Raw genomic sequence first — 26,202 nt, forward strand, 5'->3', positions numbered from 1 at the left:
CGAATCTTTGAGGAACTGTCAGACATTGTTTGGGATATCATACGCCTTAGCGAGATTAGAAGAGCTGGTGAGGCTTATATAGTGCCGACTAAAAGCCATGTGCTCTGCTATAGAGGTCTACAATAAAGATAGTTCAAGCCTACGCTCCAGCGTCTAGTCACGATGACGATGAAGTAGATCAATTTTATGAAGATGTTGAGTTAGTGATCAGAAAAGTGCAAACTCAGTATACCGTAGTAATGGGCGACTTCTAAGCAAAAATGGGGGAAAAGCAGGTTGGCGAACAGTTGCCAACCAGTTGGCAACCACGGCCACGATTCTAGGAATTCTAGAGAAGAGATGTTGATAGAAGTCGCAGAAAGAAATACGCTTTGAATAATGAATACATTTTTCAGGAAGCGTGGCAACTGAAAGTGGACCTGGAAAAGCTCTTATTGTGAAACAAGAAATGAAATTGATTTCATATTTTCTGCCGATCCCAGCATACTGCAGGATGTAGAAGTGATAGGCAGGGTAAAGTTCAGTGATCATAGATTAGTAAGTGCTAGGATTCACCTCAATCTGAAGAGAGAAAGAGCCAAATTGGTCAAGAAGAAACAAGCCAACCTAGAGGCAGTAAGGAAAAATGCAGACATATTCAGGCTGATACTTCCCAACAAATATGCAGCCTTAGAACACAGAGGTGAATATGACATAGAGGTAATGAATGAAACCATAACTAGACTAGTTTTAGAGGCAGTAATTCGAATGGGTTATAAGGCACCAAGGCAACAAGTAGGCAAGCTCTCCCAAGTAACAAAGGACCTAATAAAGAAACGACAAAAAATGCAAGTGTCCAACTCAAGAGAAAATATAGAATACGCGGAACTGCCAAACTGATCAACAAGGCGAAAATAATTGAAATTCGAAACAACAACGCGAGAAAGACTAAAAAGCTGTAAAAAATTGACGCAGCCTGAAATCAGTGAGAAGGAAATTTGGCATAGGAGAAACAAAGTTGTATACACTGAAATATAAGCATGCTAATATTCATCAGAAATCTCGAAGGTACAGTACAAAGAGCGAAAGAATTCTGTATTGACCTGTACAGCACCCAGAGGAGCCAGGATACTTCCATTCGAAGCCGTAATGAACAGGTTGCAGAGACTCATCCTATAACGAGCGATGACGCCAGAAGGGCCTTGAAAGACATGAAACAGAAAATCGGCAGGAGATAGAATCTCGAAGGTAAGGTAATAGATAGAAATCTCGAAGGTACAATACAAAGAGCGAAAGAATTCTGTATTGACCTGTACAGCACCCAGAGGAGCCAGGATACTTCCATTCGAAGCCGTAATGAACAGGTTGCAGAGACTCATCCTATAACGAGCGATGAAGCCAGAAGGGCCTTGAAAGACATGAAACAGAAAATCGGCAGAAGATAGAATAACAGTAGATTTAATCTAAGACGGAGGAGGCATAATGCTTGGAAAACTGGCAGCTCGCTATACTAAGTGTCTATCGACTGCGAGGGTCCCAGAAAACTGGAAGAATGCAAACATTATACTACCCACAAAAAGCGGCGCGGTAAATAATTGAAAAATTATAGGCCCATTAGCTTACTCCAAGTATTACATCAAATATTCACCAAAATAATCTCGAATACAGTAAGAGCACTACTGGACTTTAGTCAAGCAAGGGAACAGGCTGGCTTCAGGAAGGGATGCTCTACAATGGATCACATCAATGCCATCAATCAGGCATGTGACAAAGCCGCAGAGTACAATAAACGTCTCCATACGGCCTTTATAGATTACGAAAAGGCATTTGATTCAGTAGAGATTCCAACAGTCATAGACGCATTACGTAATCAAAGAGTACAGACCGCTTACATAAACACCTTGGAAAATAGGTACAGAGATTCCACAGCCACCTTAATTCTATACACGAAAATTAGGAAGATACCTATAAATAAAGGGGTCGGACAAGGAGCCACAATCTCTCCTATGCTATTAACTGCATACTTCTAAGAAGTGGTCAAGCTATTAAACTGGGAAGGCTTAGGAGTAAGGATCGACGGCGAACATCTCAGCAACCTCCGATTTGCCGCTGACATTGTTCTATTGAGCAACACTGCAGGCGAGTTACAACAAATGATAGAGGACCTTAACAGAGAGAGCGTAAGAGTGGGGTTTAGGATTAATATGCAGAACACATATTAATCACATTTTAAACACATTACATACAATCAAATATGAATCAATAATCAGAACGTCAAGATCGCCAGTCATCCTCTAGAGTCGGTGAACGAGTACGTTTACCTGGGTCAATTAATCGAAGGAAACCCTGATCATGAGAAGGAAATTCATAGGAGAAGAAAAATGGGTTGGATCGCATACAGCAGACATCGTCAACTCCTGACTAGAAGCTTGCATTATCATTGAAAATGAAGGTGTACAATCAGTGCAGTTTACGAATGCTGACATATGGGGCAGAGACTTGGAGACTGACAAAGAAGCTTGAGAACAAATTAAGGACTGCGCAAAGAGCGATGGAACGAAAAATGCTAAGCATAGCGTTAAGAGACAGAAAGAGAACGATTTGGATTAGAGAGCAATCGGGTGTAGCCAATATTCTAATTTACATTAAGAGAAAAAACGGAAGTGGGCAGGTCATGTAATGCGCAGGTTAGACAACCATTCGACCATTAAGGTTACAGAATATATACCGAGAGAAGAGAAACGCAGTCGTGGACGGCCGAAGACTAGGTGGAGCGATGAAATTAGGAAATTCGCTGGCGTTTGTTGGAATCGGTTGGCACAAGACAGGGCTAATTGGTGATCGCAGGGAGAGAAGAGGCCTTTGTCCTGCAGTGGACATAATATAGGCTGCTGCTGCTGCTGCTACTGATGATGATGATGATGATGATGATGATCAGCTCCGTGTAGTGCTGTTGCGAAGCCGTCATCATCATCAGCAGCAGCAGCAGTGTGTGTGTGTGAAGTGATCTTAGGAAAGGAAAAGGAAGACATGAGTGCAGCGCCGTAACTGTCTCTCACAGGAGGACACCTCAAGAGCACTGCACGGGGAAGGGGGAATGGGAAGAAAAGGATGAAGGAGAGAAAGACGGGACGAATGTGGCAAGGGGGAAAAAATGTGAGTGCGGGGCTCAGAGCCGCGCTCTCAAGTGCGTCGCATTGCAGTAGTCTAGCAGTGCCGAAAGAGCGTGCTTCACGATGGACGAGTGGGCTGCAGGGAATAGCAGCGCGGTCGCCGTATCGTAAGTCAGTCCCAGTCGCCGATAGACTGTACACAAGTCCGTGCGCTCCACATCGAAGGCAGGGCAGCGAAGTAGCAAGTGCTCAAGCGTCTCCAAATCGGCGCAGTTGCTGCAGGCGGGGTCGCCAAGTCCCTGCAGCCTGTGCGTTCTAGCAGCCGTCCTGTAGCAGCCGACGCGCAGGCGAAGCAGGAAAGAGCGGTCCGCCCGGGAGAAGCCCACGCGGGGGAGGAGTCGAAGTGACGCACCCGCGGCGACGCGCTGGTCCGGGTGCTGCGCACGGAGCGTTCGCAGAATGGTTGCTTTGGCCACGTCGAAGCTGCTGACCGAGGTAGCGAGGGGGAAGCGCAGGGAGTGAGCCTGCTTTGCGAGAACGTCCGCGGCTTCGTTCCCTAGCAGGCCGATGTGCGCTGGAACCCATTGCAACGCCAGATCGCAGCCCTGGCTGACGAGATGGCGGAGCTTTGAGCCGACGCGCTGCACCAACGGAGGTCCAAGGTAATCCTTTGCCAGCATACACAGTGCCGCGCGCGAGTCCGAAAGGATCGCGGCAGAAACAACACTGCGCTGTTGAAGCAGGAGATCAGCTACTAGGTCGATCGCAGCAAGCTCGGCCACCGTCGAGGACCACACAACACGAAGGCGGCACTGCCGGTGTAGCGCAAATATCCGGCGCCGTGCACGCTGCAGCACCAGAACCATCACTCGCCACGGAGCCATCGGTGTAAACGAGCAGCCGGCCCCCTAGGCGCTCGTGTAGCAAAGCAGCCGTTTCCTGCTGCATAGCACAAACAGCTGTTCGACGCTTGGACTTGACGCCTGGCACCGTGGTGTTTACATCGAGTAGCGCGGAGGCGTGCGGCGATACCGGCAGAGGTAGGAGTTGCGGCGTCGACGCGACGAGTGCGCTGAACTCGGTGGCACGCTGGCCCATGCCCGAGCCCTCGAGGGTGTGGAGGCGACAAACGAGGCGTTGTCCCTGTAGCGAACGTTGAAGGCGCTCGATGTGGTTCATCGCTTGCTTCCGTGCGCGAAGTGAGGGCGGCCAGTCTCCCGCTTCGGCGAGAGTTGTTCCTACTTGCGAGTTGCGAGGAAGCCCGTAAAGTTGGCGAATTACGGTGCAGTGCTCCATGTCGATGGCGTTCCAGTTGGTGGCTCTGGCGTTCGTGAGGGGAAGCGCATAGAGTGCTCGCGTTGTTGCGACAGAGTTGTAAACTCGAAGCGCAAGTTGCGGTGTACAACCACGACCACGGGCGAGCAGGGAGCTTGCGGCGCCAGCCACCTTCTTAGAATTCTTGCAGAGCTGGGAGACGGCGGCGTTAAAGTTGACCCGGCAATCGATGTCAAGTCCGAGATAGCGCACTTTTCTCTGCCACGGGAGGGGGCTTCCGCGCAGCGTGAGACAAGGCATTTCGAAGCGCGCACGAGCACGGGGGTGTACTAACAACGCCTCAGTTTTTGACGCCGAGAGCTAGAGCCCTATGCTGGCGAGATATTCATCGACGGCGTTGATCGCCGACTGCAGGGATTTTCGCACTTGGAAGCCGAGGGCCGTGGGCCCGCACGCGAACAGTGCAATGTCATCGGCGCAGATCGCCACGCGGACTTCGTGGGCTGTCATCTTGGGGATGTAGTCAGGTAGTCGTGCCAGAGCCAAGTTAAAAAGAAATGGGCTGATCACGCTGCCCTGGGGAACACCGGAGGTCACGCTGCGAGGGGCACTGAGCGTGTCGCCAACGCGCGCTCTGAGCGTGCGGTCACTGAGAAAGGCCGCGATGTAGTCAAAGAGGCGGCCGGTGACACGTAGCTCACGGAGGGCTTGAATGATGGTGGTGTGAGGGAGACCATCAAATGCGCGTTGCACATCGAGCAGCACGAGATATCCGGCTTCTTGGCGACTTGCTGCGTGCTCGAGCGTAGCCACGACGTCCGCGAGCGAGTCAGCTGCTGACCGCAGTCGCCGGAAACCACTCTGTTCAGGGGCGAAAGCGTCGAGGGCGGAAGCAATCCACTCAAGGCGGCGCAAAGCCATGGCCTCCAGAGTTTTGCCGGCTACCGAAGTAAGCGACACTGGGCGATAGGAGCTGACGCTCGTGGCAGCTTTGCCGCGCTTGAGAATAGGGACGACGATCGCCTCTTTCCAGTCAGCAGGAATAATGCCACTGCGCCAGACGCCATTGAAGGCCTCGAGTAGGGTAGGGAGCTACGCTGCATCGACGTTCCTGAGGACCTGATGAGTTAGTCCGTCGGCACCAGGCGCTGAGCGTCGTTTACGCGTGTTCAAAACAATGCGCAACTCACTGAGGGTAAACTCGGCCGAGCAAAGCACCTCAACGTGCTCCAAGATTGCCCTCGTAGGAAAGTAGCGCAGGGGAACGAGGAGTTCAGCCTTGTTGTGCGGCGGTAGTTCGCAGGGAGCACTGACGGGGCGCACAGACAGCGGCGGTGGGGCGAAGGCATCGGCGAAGAGTTCGGCCAGTTGCTCTGTGCTCAAGCCCGTAGCCACCGCGATGGAGAGTGCAGGATGGCGAGGGATCTTGGGACGGAGGAGGGAAGCGAGAATGCGCCAAGGGCGCGACTTGTCGCGAGTGTCCTCCAACGACACGCAGAGACGTTGCCAGCTCTGATTGTGGCGCTGCCTGGCGTGACGGCGACACGCAGCGTCCAGGCGGTTGTATAAAGTCCAATGCTCCACCTTGTCGCTCTTGATGGCACGGCGTTCGGCGCGACGACGGACAGCGCGCAGATTAAGAAGCTTGATATCGGGGACCGGCGTTCCAGCAGGCACCGCGCACGATTTTGTAGCGGCATCCAAACACCTCGTAAGATGCGTAAGAAAGTTTGTATTTGCCGGAGGGGGTATGTCACAGAGGGACCGAAAATGGGACCAGTCCGTGACGCGGTACGTAGATGTCCGCGTGCGGTTCAGGCCGAGCGGGTCGAGAGAGATCGGATAGTGATCTGACCCCTGCGTGTCAGGGCTGCGAACCCACTCGTAGTGGCATCGCTCACTCGCGAGCGACAAGTCTATCGCACTCCCATGTACCCTACGACGCACAAAAGTGGGACTTCCGGTGTTGATGATTAGCAGGCCCGAAGCATGGATGAAACTCAGCAGGTCCCTGCCGTTCGGCTCACTGTGGGCGCTGCCCCACGCCGTGTGGTGGGAGTTGAAATCACCGCACACGACACAGTCACCACCGATGCGCGCGGTGAGGCTCTCGATGAAGGTCGTATCCCACCGTCGTACGGGTTGCACGTACACGCTGGCCACACAAGTGTCGACCCCCCCAACGCGCACAGTCACAGCCACACACTCTACGGAGGTGGGTACAATGTCGGCCACACGAACGACGGCTTGGGCAAGACGCGCACGGACGTAAACAGACGCGCGGGAGCGACCGGGTGGATGGAGCGGATCACAGCACTGCACGTTGGCGCAAGTCCGTAACTCGCAGGTGGTCGCACTGTGGTATCCCACAAATCCCGGAAAGTTACACTCCCCGTCACGCGTGTATGTCTCTTGCAACGCGAGCACGTCGTACTCGTGCAGAAGTAGGTGTTCGGAAAGTTCGGCGTGGCGTCGGCGCAGCGAGCGCACGTTCCACTGCAGGATGCGCGGCCGACGTTTTGCTGTGCGACTAGCCATGGTGATTGTGTTGCTGTTGACATGCCACTGCCTGCAGGCAGATGAGTAAAGAGCAGTACTTCGCGGTTTTCAACCCTCTGAAGTCAGATATCAATCGAAATTGAGCGAAAGAAAGCGCAAACATATTTTATTTCGGCGAAAAGTGCAGCAACAGAGTTAGGCAGCTCGCGCACCTAGTTTCCACCTGTGATTGGTCGGGTGCTTCATGACGTCAACAATGGCGTTCGTCCAGACCGACTGCTGCCGCTACACATGAAGCAGGGTGCAAGGTAGTTTGGTGCTGTTTTGCTGAGACGGTCACGGAAAATTTCGAGAGCTTGCGTTTCTCTGAGGAGTTCGGCGTTAGGTCCAAACTCCACGAGAGCGATATTACGCGCGGCGGCGACAGGCGACGGCTTCGAGCGACAAAACAAGCCGTTGCTTGAACAAATCGTTCGGTGTTGTCGCTTGATCGCTCGTTTCTAGAAATCTAGAGCTCGTCGCTCTTCGCCAGGAAGTGCTATGAGCGACTAGCCAACAGTGCGAAGCCGGAACTGGATGTACATTACTCTAATACTACTGTTTGTCGCACGGAACGAAAAACTATTGAATTTTACATGTGCAATAATAAGAACCTAGTGCAAGACCTTCAGAAATATTTTATGTTCCTGTTCAGTAAAATACCTCAACTTAAATTGATAAAGCATGCGTCACGCTAGTTTCGACGCGTATATTGCTGCCCTCATACCGGGAAGTCGTCGCTCAAAGCCGTCGCTCGCGTCGAGTTCGGCTTGTAGGCGACGAGTGAACGCAACAGCCATCGCCTAGCTTGTCGCTGTCGCGTGCAAGATCACTTGTAAAGGGTTTATACTTTACTCCCTACATGTACAAGCCGATTGAGAAGAGCCGGCCTCTCCAAGAAGCAAAAAATTCTGGTGCAAGCAGTACTTTCCACGTGAACGAAGGCGAAGTGTTAGCATCTCCTTGTGTTGGAAATGTTCTTTGGCGAGTATGTTTTTTGCTAAGCTGCATTCAGCGATCCAGTGAGTACGTTTCCGGGCAAACAACTGTAGTGTTATGTTCTTGCGTGCCTCCTCGAAGAACGTAAGCGGTGATGCGATCTTCGGCAATCTACACAGATGGTTTAAACACGGGAAAAGTTTACCGGCTGTTCTAGCACGTATAGTATAGAACCTTCATCAGCGCGCCATCCGCATGCTGCTCGTAACCGGCGAATTCCGTCGGGTACGTGAGATGGTCGGTTTCTCTATGTGTGCGAGAATAGGGGGAGCGCAGCGTCCTGGCGTGAGCAGGCTTTCCAACATATGCAAACTTTACACTGGCACGGCGTTATGGTAGCTGCATGCAGGTTGTTTCACAACACACGTGCGAATAGAAAATTCGTGGCGCATGGTGATGAAACCCGCGCCAAGGGTGGGAGATAAACATGCACCTTCCGTTCAGCGGGCTAACACGAAGGAGAACCCAAAGCACGCATTACTAATAAACTCTGGTAGTAAACGTCGTCACGAAAGTGGTTAGAGCACAGCACTGTTGTACTTGAGCGCTTGAAGTTGTTTCGCTTCACAGCAGCCCCACACTTAGCTGAAAGCTTGTCTTGCAGGAACTAATAGAACATGAGAACATCGCCGCGGACGCTGGTGTTCGTGCAAGCATAGGCTGCACAGAACGCCGGTATGATCGGCCTAGAAGTTCAACTGATGCTGCACACGTCAGCTACCACTCTATATAAACACAAACAAAGGAATGTATAGTCGAGCGAAGGAGGTTAGGATGGCACGCACGCAGAAATAAGCCCGGTCAGGCACGCTCGCGGAGACTGTGAAGGAACGGAACACCAGTGCTGACGGCACTACGCCGCGGTTTCCGGTCTCCGCTCGCATCGTCAGCGTCAGCAGCAGCGCGCGGCGCTCGACGGGGGGCGGAGCTACAGCGTAGTTTTAACCGACGATTACGTAACTCCTAAGTGAAAAATCCCCCCCCAAAATTTTACCTGCATAGTTTATAAGGTTCCCGCATCCGTATATGAGCGTCTTATTGAATTCGACTGACTCTTCAGCTTCCCTTTAATCTCATCCGTCAAACTAACTTTCTGCCGCCCCCTGCTACGCTTCCCTTCCATTGGAATCTAGTCGTAACCCTTAATGAACATCGGTCATCTTCCACCCTCATTACATTCCCTGCCCGTATCCATTTCTTTTTCTTGATTTCAACTAAAATGCCATCTGAGTCCCACCTGCCCCAATGATGTCACTTGAGGACATTGCTTGGCAAGGAGGCAACATTGCTAACAACCGTGACTAGCGCAGGACTTCTCATCTGGCCCTGTCTATAGCCGACGGATAAGCAGCAGGAGCATGGCATGTTACCACCGAGCATGGTGTGTTAAACATCGCAGACTCCTCCGGGTGAATATGGTCTATTTAATTCTACAGTATTCACACTGTAACCATATCCACTACGATATGCTCTCTTCCTGCCATCAGTTTTGAAAGTTCAAATAATGGTACTGCTCCTGTATCATAAGAAGCCAACAAATACTGACACCAAGGACAACATAGGGGAAATTACTTGTGCTTAATAAATGAAATAAACTAACAATAAATTAATGGAAATGAAAGTGGATGAAAAAACAACTTGCCGCAGGTGGGGAACGATACCACAACCTTCGCATATCGTGTGCGATGCTCTACCAATTGCGCTACCGCGGCACCGTTCCACTATCCTCTTTTTTGGGTATTCATGTTTCCTATTAGAAACCTGGAAGTGTTAGCCAGTGCCACCACTCACAAACGTTGGCGACGGGTGTGGAACATGCTTTCTGTCGCAGGCGTCACGAGAACGTAATGTTTTTAGGTGAAGGCAACCGGTCAATAAACCTATACATGCTACCTGTCGGCATCAATGTGGCCGGATTCGAGATCCTCGTTATGTAATAAACGAGAAGAAAGGGGGTTAACCGAGAACCTCGATTTTTTTATTAGTCATACTATAAGAAGTCAAAAAACACTGACACCAAGGATAACATAGGGGAAATTACTTGTGCTTAATATATCAAATAAAGAAACGATAAATAATGAAAGGAAAGTGAATGAAAAACAACTTACGCAGGTGGAGAATGATCCCACAACCTTCGCATTTCGCGTGCGATGCTCTAGCAATTGAGCTACCGTGGCGCCATTTCCCCATCCACTTTCTTGAGCATTTAAGTTTCCTAGTAGAACCCTGGGAGTGTTAGCCAATGCCACCACTCACAAACCTTGGCGATGTGGAACATGCTTTCTGCCGCAGGCGTCACGAGAACGTGATCTTCTTAGGGTGAAGGCAACCGGTCAATAAACCCACACATGCTACCAGAAGGCATCAATGTTGTTGAATGCTCTACCGCCTAATTATTGACTTCCACGTACTTAGCTTTGACGCTTTCATCGAGTTTCTGCTTCTTTGTACTTACAAAATTTTTCTATAATCAACTATTGTGTGATTTGCCTCTGTATCTACCTTGCCCCTCCCCTCCGAAATGTACAACCGTACCTTGAGGGTATAATAAATAAAAAATAAATAAAAATAAATAAATAAATAAATAGGAGTATGTTATATACTGGTGCTATGCCATACAGCTGCGGTCTGGCACAAGTGCAAGAAAAAGGTCATTTGTCTATTACCACCCCTTTCCATATGACTTCATTAGAACAGCATAGTGCCGCACAGTTTAAAAATTTTCTCAGCATGGTACATGTGGGAAAGAACGCAGGTAAAAATTATGTGAAAAGTCTTTAACATTTTAGCCTCACTTTACCGATAAAAATTACAAAAAGCCAATGAAGCTGATGATAGTGCTTTCAGCTGCTCTTATGTCTTTACAACATACTACAGTACTTGTGAAAAGAAATAACAAACAAAAGTATGCAATGTTAGGAAGCCAGTGTAATCGTTTTATGTTGTAATCAAACGTAAAACAGCTATATGCACGGGATTAGAGGAACCTCCAAAAGTAAGGGCACCACATTTGTGTGGTCGGCGAGCTGCACGACATTCCTGTGTGCTCTGAAGGCATTAGAAATAATGCCAAATCTAGTGGAAAATAAAGCAGAGCATAGGCCCTACACAATGCTGGGATTGATGCAAAGAATGAAACGAAATGCATTTTTTTCCTGCTTGAGCTTTTCCACGTCCACCAGACCCCAGGGCTGCTCTACACTTCCGATTCTATGTCTTGTTCTATATCCTTTGTGCAGGAAATTTGTGCAGTGATAATAGTGATCATGCAGTGAGGTGTGCCCATCAGAATCGCTTTATTACCCCAAGATTTGAAAGAAACCCCATACAGAAAGCTACACTACGTAACTTACTCGACTGTGTCTGGGGTTTTTAGGCACGTTGCACATACGTATAGTGAAAGTACAATCCATGACCATCAACCGCGGTTTCCCCCTTCTGCCTCTCCGTCTGCCAATAGCATTGTCATCTGCAGACAGCCGACGCGTCAGGTGCCGTAAACTCGTCAAAGTGGTCGTTCAAAAATGCTTCTCACGCCTTCGCACCGTATGCCCACGTCCACCATCGCACGCGTTTTCTCGCGCTTTCACCCGCCTTTTAGTTTAAGCACAACCTTCTCTCAAACAGTCGTTCATCAAGCCGTCAATCGCGGCGGAGATTTTCCGTTCCTCCTGCTATCGGGTAGGCTCCTAGTATGTTTTAAGTAAAAATACGGATGTCACCTGGCAAAGGTCCTAGCACCCACACACATGCCTACAATCGTCAACGTGTGAAACACAATATTGCGAGTGCTATTTCTCCGCAGCACATATTATCACCCTGCAGAACGTACGACAGAGAGTAACTGACAGCAGACGAGTTGCTCGTGAGAACCTGGATGCATCTAGCTTTATGGGGCCATCATGTCTCAGTGATTCCTGGTACAATATTTCGTGTACAGTCGTCAGCAGATGAAAGACGATATGGCGAGCGCTGTTTATTCGCGGCACATATTCTGGCACGGCGAAACGTATGACGGCGAGTAACTGAAAGCATACCAGATACACATGAATCTTATCCCCTCTTATCTTAATCGCGCAGCCATGTATCAGCGACTCTCAATACACTAATATTGAGCACAGAATCCATTTAAGGGCTCATGGTCGCGTTGTCGCATTTCATTCGTTGACCGTACACACAAGGAGGAGCTAGCGTACGCAGCCCAACAAGAATCGCCATGCCACGAACATGCGTGACGCCGTTTGCGAACCGGATGTTTACATCACGTGGTTTACAATCGAGCGCATGCAGCGCCGCCTTCTGTCTCGTATTTTGATTGGCTGCGATGAATCAGCTGCAATAAATATTTGATAAAGGCTTTTTTTTTCTCATTCATGTTTGCCGACTGCCACGTACGTGTTTTGTTAGGTGCCCTTACTGTACAGTCTACAGTAAGGTCTTCGAAGAAAAGCTACCACTGAACCATACAAACTTATTCTGTTCATTGTGTAGCAGAAATCTACCATTATTCAAATATTCAAATCTGCTTATTTTGTAATCAGGCAATTCTCAAGTGTTCCAGATAAAGTGGGTTGAACATGCACCTGTTCCTGATGTTGCACTGGTTCTAGCTCGCGCAAGCATGGGTCATGCTATGGTCTGTTCGATTCGCCGTCACTGCTGTGAACTAGTTCACAGCGGTTCACGAGAAGTTCAAAAATTGTGCAGCTCGATTCCTGATGTGCAGGCCTGGCGAAAAACTCGAAACGAATGCACACGTGCAGATGCGGTGCTGGCGTTATGTTGTGTCAGACTAATGTGCACATAGCGCGTAAGTTTGAGAGGTCCTGAACTGCAGGTATGATCGGCTTCTGGGGCATAAATACACCCGATACCCCACCCCACTTGCGTAGACACATCAGACGTGCGTAAGCGGGGTTTTAAAAGTGCTGGCGCGTCGTTGCTCAGTGGCTAGCTATAGTGTTGGGCTGCTGAGCACGAGGTCGCGGAATCGAATCCCGGCCATGGCGGCAGCATTTAGATGGGGGCGAAATGCGAAAACACCCGTGTACTTAGATTCAGGCGCACGTTAAAGAACACCAGGTGGTCGAAATTTCTGGAGTCCTCCACTACGGCGTGCCTCATAATCAGAAAGTGGTTTTGGCACGTAAAATCCAATAATTTTTAACAGTGCTGGCGCCCGTGTGCTGTGTCAACTGCTGCACCACTGCTTCGCACCTGTTTGCCTGCACCTAGTCGGCACCGATATGGGAGTCGGTGCAGCGAAATCATGAACCAGTACTGCTCCTTTCCTGCACCCTTTGAAATTAACATCGTGGTTCTGAGGGTGTCATTACTGCACCACTGAAACAAATGGCAAAGTGCAGGACCCCATGAACTGGTTCAAGTGCTGCAGGCGAATCAAACGTACCCTTTCATTCATAGTTGTGGTCCTAATACAATATGGCAAACCTCTATGCACCTGTTCTCCAACCAGGAGTGTAATAATACAGTAACTCTAATCCTAGGCCAATTGTGTACACTATCTTGTTTTCGATTTGCTTTGGCACTTTCAGTGCAGTGGACGATGCCTTGAACTGAGTGGAAAACAATAGTTTGCGTGTTATCTGTGCATGGAATATTGAATGAATTTCCTCAATCAATTAGACTTCAGAGAGCACCATGTCAAGGCCAAGGAAAGTCAATGTCATACACCCTGGTCCAAGGGGATGACAGTGGTGCATGATGTCTCCACTAACAGCAAGAACAGACCTGCAAATGAACCTCCCGAGCGTGAAGAGAACATTGTTCTGTGTGGCATTCAAGCCAGCTGGTCTACATGCAACTTAACTTTATTTCACAGAGGCACATGGGCTGTCCACCACGCCTACAAGAACGACAAAGGCTAGAAGAATACGCGTTCTCTATACTGCCCAGAGCCAGGCAGACCATGCCAAAGATATTTTCTGACAGCCTGTGCAGGATGATTGCAGCCCAACCTGGCCTACCTAAACTTCACACACTGTTACCATAAACACTTACAACCGGCAACACACTATTTGCATCCGCCAACCCACAGAACTTTAATTGTAGTTGATTCGTATGATTATCTTAAAGTCAGTGTGTAGCAGCAGCCCAGCAAAGGCGTATCTCGATGTATAGTGCATAATATGCAAGTAGAAACAGCCGAATCGCAAGTGGAAGCACTTGGCTCACAAACAGCCATGATACTAGCAGCCAAATGACAAAGGTGCAGCCTTTGGTGCTTTGAAAACCCAATGGTGGTGTGTACTTTACCGACGCCTAGGCATCATTGCATTGTGCAGTACTGCAGCTGGCTGACACATGTGTCACGGTACGAACTCACAATGTTGTCGGGCTTTAGATGCCACGGCACTGGTTATAAACAAGATATATGTACGCGCCCACTTGTTTGCACAAAGTGGGGCACAGAACACGAACCTGAATACTGCCCCGCCGTGGCTTCTCATCCGTTTTCGCCCGCACCCAAAATACCTCGAAGAGGCTTGTCGCAAAAAACAACGGAAGAAGCACACGGAGCAGTGGCCGCGCAACTCATCACAGCAAAGTTGTATTCCAGCTCCCACAAATGTGAATACTACGCGCAAGAGTCGAGTGACTTGCTGCAAGATAGACACAAGTCACCTACACAAGCTGAAGAGTTCTGTGACCTTTGCATTGAGAATGAAGGGCTATACGCAAGCAGTGTCCGGGTAATCGAAATGGAAACCTGGCCACCGCAGTAGATTTAGACATCGCACTGAAATGGTCACAGAATCTCTCAAAGAACTGATAGTGACTTTAGCAAACGTACTATGCTAAATTGAGCATCTAGACAAGGAGCAAACTGCTCGCCTACTTGCACTTGAAGATGAGCAGCGGGGGAAGAAGTGGACCACAAGCTGCAGGAGAAAGCCAGAGGAGGTGGGGAAAGCAGGCAGCACCTGCGGTCAGCCACCCCCAAGCGTAGCAGTTGTCATAGTAGGTCCACATCTTGCAAGTCTGCTTCTTCAGTGTCCAGAAAAAGTAAAACACAGCAAGAAGCCGCAACACAAGAGTCTGCACCAGTCAACAGCTATCGTCCACTGAGGGCTGTGCTCCCTCGAGTCAAACTCTGCATAAGGAAATGACACAGCCACATCACTCCTGTATGCCAAGCTTGAACATGTTCTCACTGAACAAGGTAAATGAGTTAAGACTTCAGTCAACAGCACATTATTAACATTTACTAGCAATACCAGCAGCAATAACAGATGATGGCAGTGTACAAGGACCAACATGGCGAGGTCTTCCATATCCTCATTCAATAATCATAGTCATCCTCACTCAAGAATCTTTTCCTGTCAATGTGAAAAACAGTGAAATCCCCAACCCCAACAACACTTCATTGCTAGCCTCCTTGAATCATTCTGCGTAGCCGTTACTCCAGACTGTATGCAACAAAAGAAGCAGCTTGAGCGTTAGTGCGACCGAATTAGGTCAGCTGTTTCGTTAAGAGGGCCAATCCATCGTCCTCCTGCTCCAGGAAAATAGACGCACAACATCAGACATAGAAGGGTACAACGGCTAACTCCAAGTAGCTATAGCGCTTCGGGCATAGTGAGGAAAGGCACCAATAGGGCAGGATCAAACAGCCATCCTTGTTTCCACGATGCTCCTCACATATAACTGAACATTTTCTATACTGCACCTCTTATAAGGAAGCTGTGGCGGTGTGCTTGAGGCTAAGGCAGTGAGAGAAATCCATTTTGGATCGGACAACCTCGGTCCCAAAACCAGGCACAGCAGCCGAGGCGACTTCACTCACTTTGACATGTTCAAATTCGCTTTCCCCAGCACAGAATGCTCATTCGAGGTGAGCTCAATGCACATTACCCATATTGTGGATACAAAGACGTAAGGCCAAGAGGATTCCACCTAGATGAAGCAGACACCACATATCTAAAATTAACAAATAACACCAACTATCCTAGCTGCCACACCTAGTAAAACCAGAAGGGCAGTACACTTACCTGGCATGGGCAACTGGTGTCTTCGTTCAGAGTGCCAGTGCGACTCTGCCCAAGAGGCAGCGAGCATTATCCGATATAAAACTTGATATAGGCGTAAAATGTGCCACAATAAAAAAATCGGGGTTTCAGGCTGGGACCATGTCCGTGATGCACTTGAGTCTTTAGAATGTGATGGTGTTGAAGGATCGCTACCAGCGCGCATCCTTTACACTATGGAAAGAGGGACATGTGAGCTAGAGCGTACTGCAGCAGCATGCAGCCCTGACAAGAACCTGCTGCAACTTTGGGGTGAGCAAGCCAAGCTGCATACTGCATACTTAAATTGTGGCTGTACGCAACAAACACTGATCAATGTTCTTTACAAGACTGACCAGGCAAGATGTCATGCTAAGAAACATACCAGAGATTAGTGGATGGACCGCTGCGTCTCATTTGAATGTATTGGTATCAGTAAGCTGTGACACACATTCTCGGCTATTACATGATCAACCAAATACTCAAATGCTATTGAAAACGCGCTGCTTGATCTTCAGTGCACATCTGAGAAATATGAAGAACAAGCTGCAGATGCTTTGCCCGACCACCTCACAGTGACTGACCGTCACCAGAGTTGTACGCACCTTAATGACCACTTGCCAAGGAAGGAATGGAAAGTCTCTTTAAGATGGCAGAACCTGTCGTTGCTCACGAGGGCGTCAACACTTAAAGCACACGGGGCAAAGGTGGAGTCATTTTGCAGATGTTGAAGGCTCTTGCCAAAACGAGAAAGCAAGCACTATTGCTTGTAATCAATAAAATCTGGAATATTGGAATTCCCCAGAGAGTGGAAACACTTGGTCATGATGCACTACCGAAACCTAGCAAGAAACCCGACACCACAGCCAACCTTTCATCAGTCTCACTCATATTGACAGTCTGCAAATTCACTGAAAGAATGTGCCACGCGAGGCTGATCCACCATCTGGGTAAGACAAGACTATTTCCACCTGCGCCGGATTGGTTTCTGACGTAAGGTTGACATGTGCGACAATGGCCTCTTTCTGCATCAAAGAATCGCCAATATCAGTTTCTTCGGAGGAAAGATATATGGGTTCTCAGTCACAGTCAAACCAAGAAGGATGTTGGGCACAGTCTGCAACGAGGCGGTGCCTTTCGTGAAGCCTGCCCAGGCATTACGCTTGCCGGTGTTGCCTGACTTGGTCAGATATTCTCTCAGAAGAAAAACAAAAACCTTATTTTAAACAACTACTTGACAACTATGGTTATCAAGGATGCTAAAGGTAACTTCTTTGCTTTAGTTATCCGTGGTCAGCTCCTACAGAAATTATTCTAAAAGGTGCTGATAAAGAGCTTTTAGGCAAGGTAGTCAAAGCCTATTATGCAACCGAAAGTTGAAATATGAAGTTACAGTAAACAGCCAAAGACTTTTACCAAATGCACAGGTGGAAATGCAGGTAAAACCCGCACCAGCACACTTAACTGCAGGAGTTATTCGCTGATGAAGTAAGAAGGTGACTTAACAGTTGGTGATAATGTATACCGAATGCAAGTATGTGCAGTATGTATATATACTGCTAGGCCGAAACAAATTAATTTTCTCCAAACCAATATCAAAAGCTCTTTTTTTTTCACGATGCCACTCATGTGCTTTAGGTAAGTGTGGACACGGTTATATGAAGCTGCATGGGTAAAACTATACAACTAGATACAACTGTTAAGCGTAATATTTTTTCTGGGCTAAATTCTTCCTCGTTGAACTCATTTGACCCCATTAACTGTAGCACCAAAGTAGTGGACCACTACAAGATCAAGGGCATGTAGTGGCCCATCCTAATTCTTGTGCTCATAACAGCAATAGCTAATATGACCTGACTCTCGTGGTTGTTCTGATGTCTACTCGTGTTGCCACTGAAATTCCCAAATGCTGCTAAAAAATTGCAAATAAAGTACTCATTGCGCTGCGAGGATTCGAACTTACGGTCAAAAGATTCGCAGTCCACAATTTTACATTTCAGCCACTCTGCTGAAAGTGCAGCCATGCTGAATACTGATCCTGAAAAGCGCGATCTAGCCAACAGCTGCCATGATTGGCTAACACCTCCTCAATGTCTGCGTACTGGATATAGAGCTGGCGTCCACGCCTTCAAGTTCTAACACATCCCCTTCCCACTTGTGAAGGCAGTCCTGTGTTATTTTTTTTTGCATGTAATGACAGTGATTGCGTGCATCTGCTTCATTAATCTTCTCCTAGTGCTTGGCTTTTCAGATTTACTGGATAGGGCTGTTGGTGTCTTGTTTTTCTCAAGCACGGCGTGAGACCTAGCCTAAATATAGATTTGAGAAAACCAAAACAAATTCAGCAGTAAGAAGCTAAATGGTTGTTTTTGTGGAGACCAATTGCCCAGTCCGGATATGAAAGAGGAGGAATAAAAGCCGAGTCTTTCCACTTCAACACTGGGAGGGACAACTCCAACAAATAAACACGATTCGTACTTATTTTACTTCTTTACGGGATATTACTGCCCTGCATTGGCAAGTGTTCACTTCAACAAACACCGCATGAAGCAAGCTTCCTGCACATGTTTCACCAGCTATTGCATCACTGTTTTGCATTATGAATGAAGCTGCAATTTTCTTTATGCCACAACTTGCCCAATTTTGTGTTTTGTAGTAGGATATTAGCAGTGCTACTAAGGTGCTTAAATACTAGCTCATAGTAGTAGAGAATAAAATAAAAGTAAGAAAGCAGTGGCTTCTTGTGCATAGACTATGCATGCACCTGGTGCTCTCATGGCCATCCTTTCTGTATCTGCTAAACCATTCTATAAAAGAAAAGCTAATACACAATTATTCCGCAAAGTCTGACCACAACTAAACCAGAGGTATCCTTGGCAAGCAAGGTACATTTATTCGGTGACATTTTCTGCGGCCCTGCTATTAGGCTTTCTTTGCTTCCTGCTCAGCTGTGTAGGTTCATTAAGAAGTGACCAGACAGTTTGACAATTTTAATCATTGAAAGACTTAGCAAAATGTTTTTGGGTTGTTTTTCTTTGTTTCAGACTGTGCACATTGCCCTTTAAGGCGTGTTTTCCGCGTTTCTTTTTTTTTGATGGGGAGGGCATGTTAACAATCGTTTACACCATGTCAAGTATGTGGTCCATAGAGTGTTCTTGGATGGAGTCTTGCCCTTTCATTCTGTACAATATGATGTCGGTTTGTCTGCGTCCCAGGCCGTTTTACATTTGAGTCTGGTTGTAGCATTTTCCTACGTTTTACCTCTATCACCGAAGCTTGAAAGTGCTACCCACTGCTAGTGGCATGTCACACATGTGACATTCTTTTTTTCAGTAAAAGGAAGTCTATCGCTTATGCTGTGCACTGGTTGTCTGTTTCTTTATTTATAATTGGTTGCTTTTATTGGCTCTTTTCTTCGATTTCAGATTAGGAATGCCTATCAGAGTTGGCATCATTTAACCATATTGGACACAATGTGAACGATATGTGCTTGCAATTTATGGCTACTGTATATATAATATATAGAAGTTAATAATTCAAAAATAGTGCCTTTGCATAGTGGGACCGCCATGAATTATGGTTATAAAGTACCAGCGCAGCTGGTAGCACTGCTTGTGCAGAATATAGTTAAACTATACTACTTTCAAACATCATTGTTTTTATCTGCATTTGTATAACTCCATTTTCTGTCAACAATACACATTTGGTAGAAGATTTGCTTGCACCTGCAGTTGGGCCTAATGAATACGCACATTTCTGCTCGTTTTCACGCTTTTAGCATGTTAGTAAATGCAGTCGTTTTTATTGTAGCCTGTTTGCCCAGTGTAGAAGCTGCTGCGGGGTGTCAGGATCTCGTACACATACTCAGCATTGCATGAGAGGCAGCATCTTGCACACAGTTTCTCACAGTCCATGTCTTAGGGGCCAGTTGAGTTTACTCACTTGCAGAGGAAAAAACCAAGTTTGTTAGATATGAAGTAAAGCACCTGTACACTTAGTGGCCTTCTTCATTTTGTGTGACACATGTGGTTATAGCGACCCATGGTTTTTGCACTTGTTGTCCGGCACCAGTCTTTTGCTTTTGAGACACTCAGGATATGTTTCAGCAAGCAGTACAGGAAAAAGCAGCAGATGTTAATCATTTTACTTATCATGCGAAGCTTCATACAGTATGATGAGGGCGTAAATAAATGAGGGTGTCCCTGAAGGCCTCGTATAGCAGATATCATGAGTTTGGAGCAACATGATGTATGGCACTTTTTTGAGCGCATGCTATAGGTTCAGCAGCTGTGGCCATGATCGAAGTGCAGCACCCTGGTAAAGGAGATGTTGAGAAAACTAATGGGAAGCCTGTTGAACACCTGGTTGACCCAGATTCCTGGCTTCATCAGGCAAATAATGATAAAGAGAAGGGAGTCATCAATACATCGGAAGGTTTTTATGTATAGACACTGTGCTAAGGTTCCGAGGCAGGTCTCTGTCATAACATGCCAACAAGTCTTAGTGTGCAGGCTATGAATGACCAACTACATGTGGCTCTGTACGGACAAAGAACTGTTGATTGTAACTGACGAGGATGGTGTGGACAAAAAAACAGCAGCTCTATTAATCTGGTTTCACTGGTGTCAAAAGTGTTTTGTAAGTGTGCATCGCCATACTCCCCAATGCCTTCTTGGGTGACATCAGCAAGCACCAGCTTCAGGCAAGGGGTAACAAACTTCTTTACATGCTAAAAATTCATGCATGATGGAGAACTAACTACGTCCATAAAGTAAGCACTTCAAAGGGGCACTGGAGAAGAAACATATTATTGACAGGGGGCAAATACAACCTTCTCTGCTACTAAACACCCAACACTGTTGCCATGTAACGACCTCTGAAACAATTCCTCTCAAACAGGACATTATCTTTGTGTATTTATAAATAGGGCACACTGGCAAAGCCCCTTCAGCAATGCTGCCAGCTTCTAAAACCCACTTTGCACCATCCTGAATGCTTCCTTCTTAGACTTTGTTGGCTGCAGGCAGTCTACTGACCAAAGCTTCTCATTGAGAGCACTGTTGGCTTGGGAGCAATACAGTTCAGAAGCGATTGGAACAAAGCTCCATTCCTAGTTGGTACACAGGCTCACAGTGCTCATGGAGCGACACGATGAGACGGGCAAGGGGACTGGATGCCTCCACGCCCTTGTTCGTTTATCACACTGTTCTGTTAGTAACAACCATGAGACCTGAAACAAACAAGCTCAAGTTTGGTACTCGCATGGTTTCTGTGGAGGATCCATAATAAAAAGCAAAAAAAAACAGAAAACTCAAGGGAAAGGATAAAGCACCATCTAACACTTAGTATTGCTGCAGCCCACTCCCTTTTACTCTGTCTGGTCGTGCTATATATTTTTACTATATATAGGCATGTACTTCTCATGCGCACTGCTTACTGCAGATAACATATGTGTTGTTCCCAATCGGTGTCTGATATTTATATACACTATGTTCTTGCTCAGAGGCTCGAAACGCTGCAATGGAAGCTTCTAGTAGAAAAGGTGCCTAGAAGAAAAAAAAAGGAAGCTGTGCTGCAATCATCTTGGCAACATCTTGTCCTCTTATTAAAAATTGTGCTTCCATATCAACTTCCGCCCTTCAGTTTAGAGTTAAGTACCAGTGCACTCATGAACAACGAATCAATTCTCAAAGAGCATGTGCAGTCCATGCAAAAGCATGGGCATGAATCCACATTGTGCTTCTGCATTGAAGGTGAATAACGCGTTCCACAATGACGAATGTGGTTTAGTAAGCTTTCCTGCAATACAAACTTCTAATGCGGTGAAACATACTACTACAAAAATTTGCCATACAAGCTTATCAGCACAGATGCACTTGCAAATTATATCACAATTGAAAATAATGAGGATAGTGTAAACTTATATGCCCCTTCCACTGTTAGTATGCTTTACTGCACGATGGTTATTTCCACTCCATTATTGCGGTGTAGCAAGCTACAAAAGAAGCGTTGCGTATTTGAGCTTTTTAAAATTACCTTTCTCGCAAACAGCCTAAGCAATGTACTGCGGTGAAGCATACTAAAATTGGGAAGGGGCCACTGTCACTGGCCATAATAAGAGTTCTTATTTATACACTCCCGCACCCACCGCCATCTGTCACAATGTGCACACCAGGTCGCCCCCTCCCGCTTTTAATATGCTTCGCCGCAATACACTTACAGGCTCCACCGCCTAATTATTACGTACTGCGGCAAAGTATCAGTACATTTATATTTAGTTAATAAACGTAAATGGTTTTTACAACAGTGCAGTAATAAACGCGCACAATGCATCAGCATCTCGCACGGAAGACCGTTGCAGCAAAACGTAGCTGATTCACACAGGCCATGTCGCCCACTTATCTGTCGTAAATGGTATTATGGGTAATTCAAAATTTCAGACACACACAAATACGTTTATCTATTTACGTTCGTACTACTTGCGTGGCAAGGCTGCCAGAACTTCCACGATAGAAAGTAATTTACAACACACCAACGCAAAGAACAAAGACCTATGCCTCGTTTTCAATTAAGTCGTCATGCGAATGGCATCTACCACGGAAAAACGTGAACAAAATGTGTGTTAGCATCGTAAATTTCATACTAGGCAAGCATCACACCACAATGTCGAGACAGCCGCTAATGAGATCAAAACGGGAGCTCATATCGGTGAACGCGCAAAATGGAACCTCTAAGCCACTCGGCTTCTCTACCACCCCCGCTGCATGGCTGCACCACGCGTTTCAAGCGCAGCGCACAAATTCAGCGCTGAACAGTGGGTGGTTGACGCAGTCGCATTTACATGACTTGTAGCAAACATCACATCGCTCGATGTCCATTAAGCAAAATCGGACACGGCGTCCCAACATCGCGGTTCACAGAACTTCGCCACTTCGACATATCACTAGGCCACTTCGACATATCACTTGTCACCGCCTCTTGGTTCTCAATGAAGCACGGGTCACACAACGCAGATTCTGTACTGGCAAAGCTCACCGAGGCCAAAGCCGCCCTGCCGCACCACCACCGCTCACACCTTTCTGCCAAGTAACACAGAACCTACAAGCAACACACAACCGAGGCAAGCAGCATAGAATGAAGAACCAACTCGCAAGCACAATAACATAAGCAACGTTGAACAACGCGCGGTCCGCGCGGGACCGCAAACGATCACGCCGAGAACGAACACGCCATGGCGGCACTCGGCGCCACCATCGTGCATTTTCGAAAATCCCTAAACGATCCTGTCCTTAGGCACCTAGTATTAGGTCGCGTGATGGATTTTTGTACGACATTTAGACGCAAGCACGGTTTGCCATCAGGGCACACCAGGATATGCATTCTTCGCGGGAGAATAATTATTTATTTTTACAACAGCAATAACAACCCTGCATGTACATATATAAAAATACTCATAAAGTATTTATGTAAATACAGATGTTTTAGTGGGAGAAAGTCTTGCGCCCTTGAGAGCAATACTAGAAGTGTCGTCTGCTACGACGCCTGCTGGCTGTGAACTCGAGACTTTTCTCGCCTAGAACGGCACTTGCGAACTCTCTCGCTCTTTCGAAAGGCTGCATCGGCTGTCACTATTGTTGAACGTCTTCAGGTACATTTAATAACATCTGCCGCAGTGATAGGTAGGACGCTTGTAGTCTCTTACGAGCTTGCTTCATTATATTTTTTATTGACGGACCACTTCTGAAGCGTCCGTCAACAGCTGCCATAGCGCGGCTTTGCACTTATCCATTTTGCAACAGCGGATTACAGCCAGGAAGCAGCAACCTTTCCTACCACAAGGAAGTCTGCGTTCTCAAAATCCTGAAACAAACACTTCAATGAACACATAAATGGGCAAAACGTAATGAAGCCCTCAATGAAATTTTATTGTCAAGCAACTGGAAGTACAACTGTCTATGTCTTGTATCAGTAGTGCCATCCTTTTGCTCTTCTGAAATTTCATAAAGCACGTAACGCTACAGCGCCCACCTAATACACTTAAAAAAACTAAGGTCAAGGTGGTCAAAAGACGTTCTTTCAATCTTTACGATGCCGCCACTTTCTCGTTAGGTCTTCGGTACCACACCACCACACAAACATCGGCCTAGCCGCTGGCCCAGCGTGCTACCGCCACTTCGATCAACAAAACAAAGGCACAGAGCTTTGCGTCGCGCCGTCCCACTGCCGGTGATAGCAATTGCACTTGGAGCGAAACCAAAACTGCCAAAAAATACCTGTAGACTAGTTAACCAGTCAATACCAATCCGTAGCCTGTACTTCCCATCCATAGAGTTTCTCACTACATTACTTAGAGGGAAATCTGGCGCTGCTGCGCTGTGGTATGCATGGGAATGCCGGTATATTGTGACTTCGGATTGGCATTGTTCTCGGAGAGACACGACACCTTGAAGACGCGCTTGGCAAGTACCGTTCCGTCTGTCACAATGATTCATTTTCTACTAAAACAGCACGTGAAAAGCTGTTTTAGCTTTATTATTACGCAAAAACATGTTTTGTTTAACTATGAGAACTTGTTATTACGTGTACGATTATATAATACGTAAAAAGTATCAGCGAGCCGCTAAAGTTGGAGGATAGACGACAAGGTTCGCGCTCGCTTTGAAACAGTTTGTCGTCTGTTCTTGCTTTTCTTCGCTTGGTCGTGCATTGTAGGTGAGTGAAGATGTAATATGCGTGAATGGAAACATTTTATGAAGATTTTACTTTGAGAACGCGCTATTTGTGCAGCCAAATCCACGTTTTAGACGAAGCCTCTTACAACATCAGCCAACACGAGCCTCGCAGACACATATACCGTCATTCCCATGACGGCACGGTGCCTCCTTAAGAAACTCTCATAGACGGTGGTGCCAGATTACCCTCGAGGTGTTATAGTGAGAGACTATGTTCCCATCATCCCCATAATAGTGGACCGATCGCAGCGCAAGATTTCCGTCTAGTTGCAGTCGTATAAAACTCTGTGCCGCAGTGGTACAGTGCGACGCAAAACTCCCTATCTTTGCTCTGTTACTCAAAGGGGCGATAGCGGGCTGGGCCAGCGGCTGGGCCGATGTTTGTGTCGCGGTGTGGTGTCCAAACCTTGGCGAGAAAGCGACGGGATCGTAAACGTTGACACAGAACGTGTATTGACCATTTTGACCTTGGTTTGTTAACTCTGTGAGGTTGGCGCTGTAGCGTGACGTGCTTTATGAAACTTTTGAAAACCAAAAAACTGATACTTGCAGTTGAAATTCTTGTGGCGCGGCAATCAAATTTATTTGGGGGCATCGTTACGTATTGCTCGTTTATGTGCTCATTGAAATGTGTGTTTCAGGACATTTGAGAACACAAACTTACTTGTGGTAGGAAAGGTTGCTGCTCCCTAGCTGTAGTCTGCTGTCGCAAAATGGGTAAGTGCAAAGCCATGGCATAATGCTGCTGGCGCACGCTTCAGAAGCGTATACGTCAATATAAGGTATAGCGAAGCATACTCGTACAAGGCCACTAGCGCCCTAGCTAGCGCTGCAGCAAATGTGCTTAAAAGTACTTGAAGACGTTCAACGATCCTGACAGCTGATGCAGCCTTTCGAAAGAGCCAGAAAGTTCGCAAGTACCTGTCGTCTGCGTCAAAAGTCTCACGTCCACAACGAGCAGGCGTCATAACAGACGATACTTGTAGCATTCCTCTCACAAGCGCAACATTTTCTCCCACTACAAAATTTTTATCTACATAAAGACTGCATGAGTATTTTCTATAGGTACATGCATGCTTGTTATTGGTGTTGTAAAAAAAATAATAATTATTCTCTGGCGCCAAATTGGGAACAGAATTCCCCAGAAGACCGCATACCCTGGTGTACCTTGGAGGAAAACAGTACTTCAATCTCAAAGTCATACAAAGTTGACGTAATGTGTTGCGCATTAAATTAGATACTGTGGAAATAAAATTAAATTTTAGTGATAATGTTTGAATATAGCTTCGTTTACTGCGTCGCAAGCAAACGCAACTAATCTCAAGATCGAAGTCAATCCGAAGCCTGTGCTTCCCATCATTCCCATGTAGGTTGAGGCGACGCTCAGGAGAGCACCCATAGTCCCTAGCTTTGCATTGCCCTCTAGGGAATTTATTTAGAAACCCTTTGGTAAACGTAAAGAGCGGACACTCCCATAGGCGCCTGCGGCCACGAGACTTCCATTTGAGGGATTACCAGCTGTTCGTGCGCAGGCGCAAG

The 26,202-nt window shown here is 47.2% G+C and overlaps 1 protein-coding gene across 1 annotated transcript in view; it reads right to left on the reverse strand.

Moving 5' to 3' along the window:
- The window catches only part of LOC135896800 (uncharacterized), a 183,139-nt gene that overhangs the window by 134,745 nt on the left and 22,192 nt on the right, over positions 1–26,202 (reverse strand). Inside the window, exon 3 of the mRNA XM_065425289.2 lies at positions 14,764–15,018. Within this exon, the coding sequence (XP_065281361.1) occupies positions 14,764–14,897 (134 nt within the window). The 5' untranslated portion in view covers positions 14,898–15,018. The remainder of the gene's footprint in view (positions 1–14,763; positions 15,019–26,202) is intronic.

The sequence above is a fragment of the Dermacentor albipictus genome, unplaced genomic scaffold, assembly GCF_038994185.2.
Source record: "Dermacentor albipictus isolate Rhodes 1998 colony unplaced genomic scaffold, USDA_Dalb.pri_finalv2 scaffold_11, whole genome shotgun sequence".
Lineage (NCBI taxonomy): Eukaryota > Metazoa > Arthropoda > Arachnida > Ixodida > Ixodidae > Dermacentor > Dermacentor albipictus.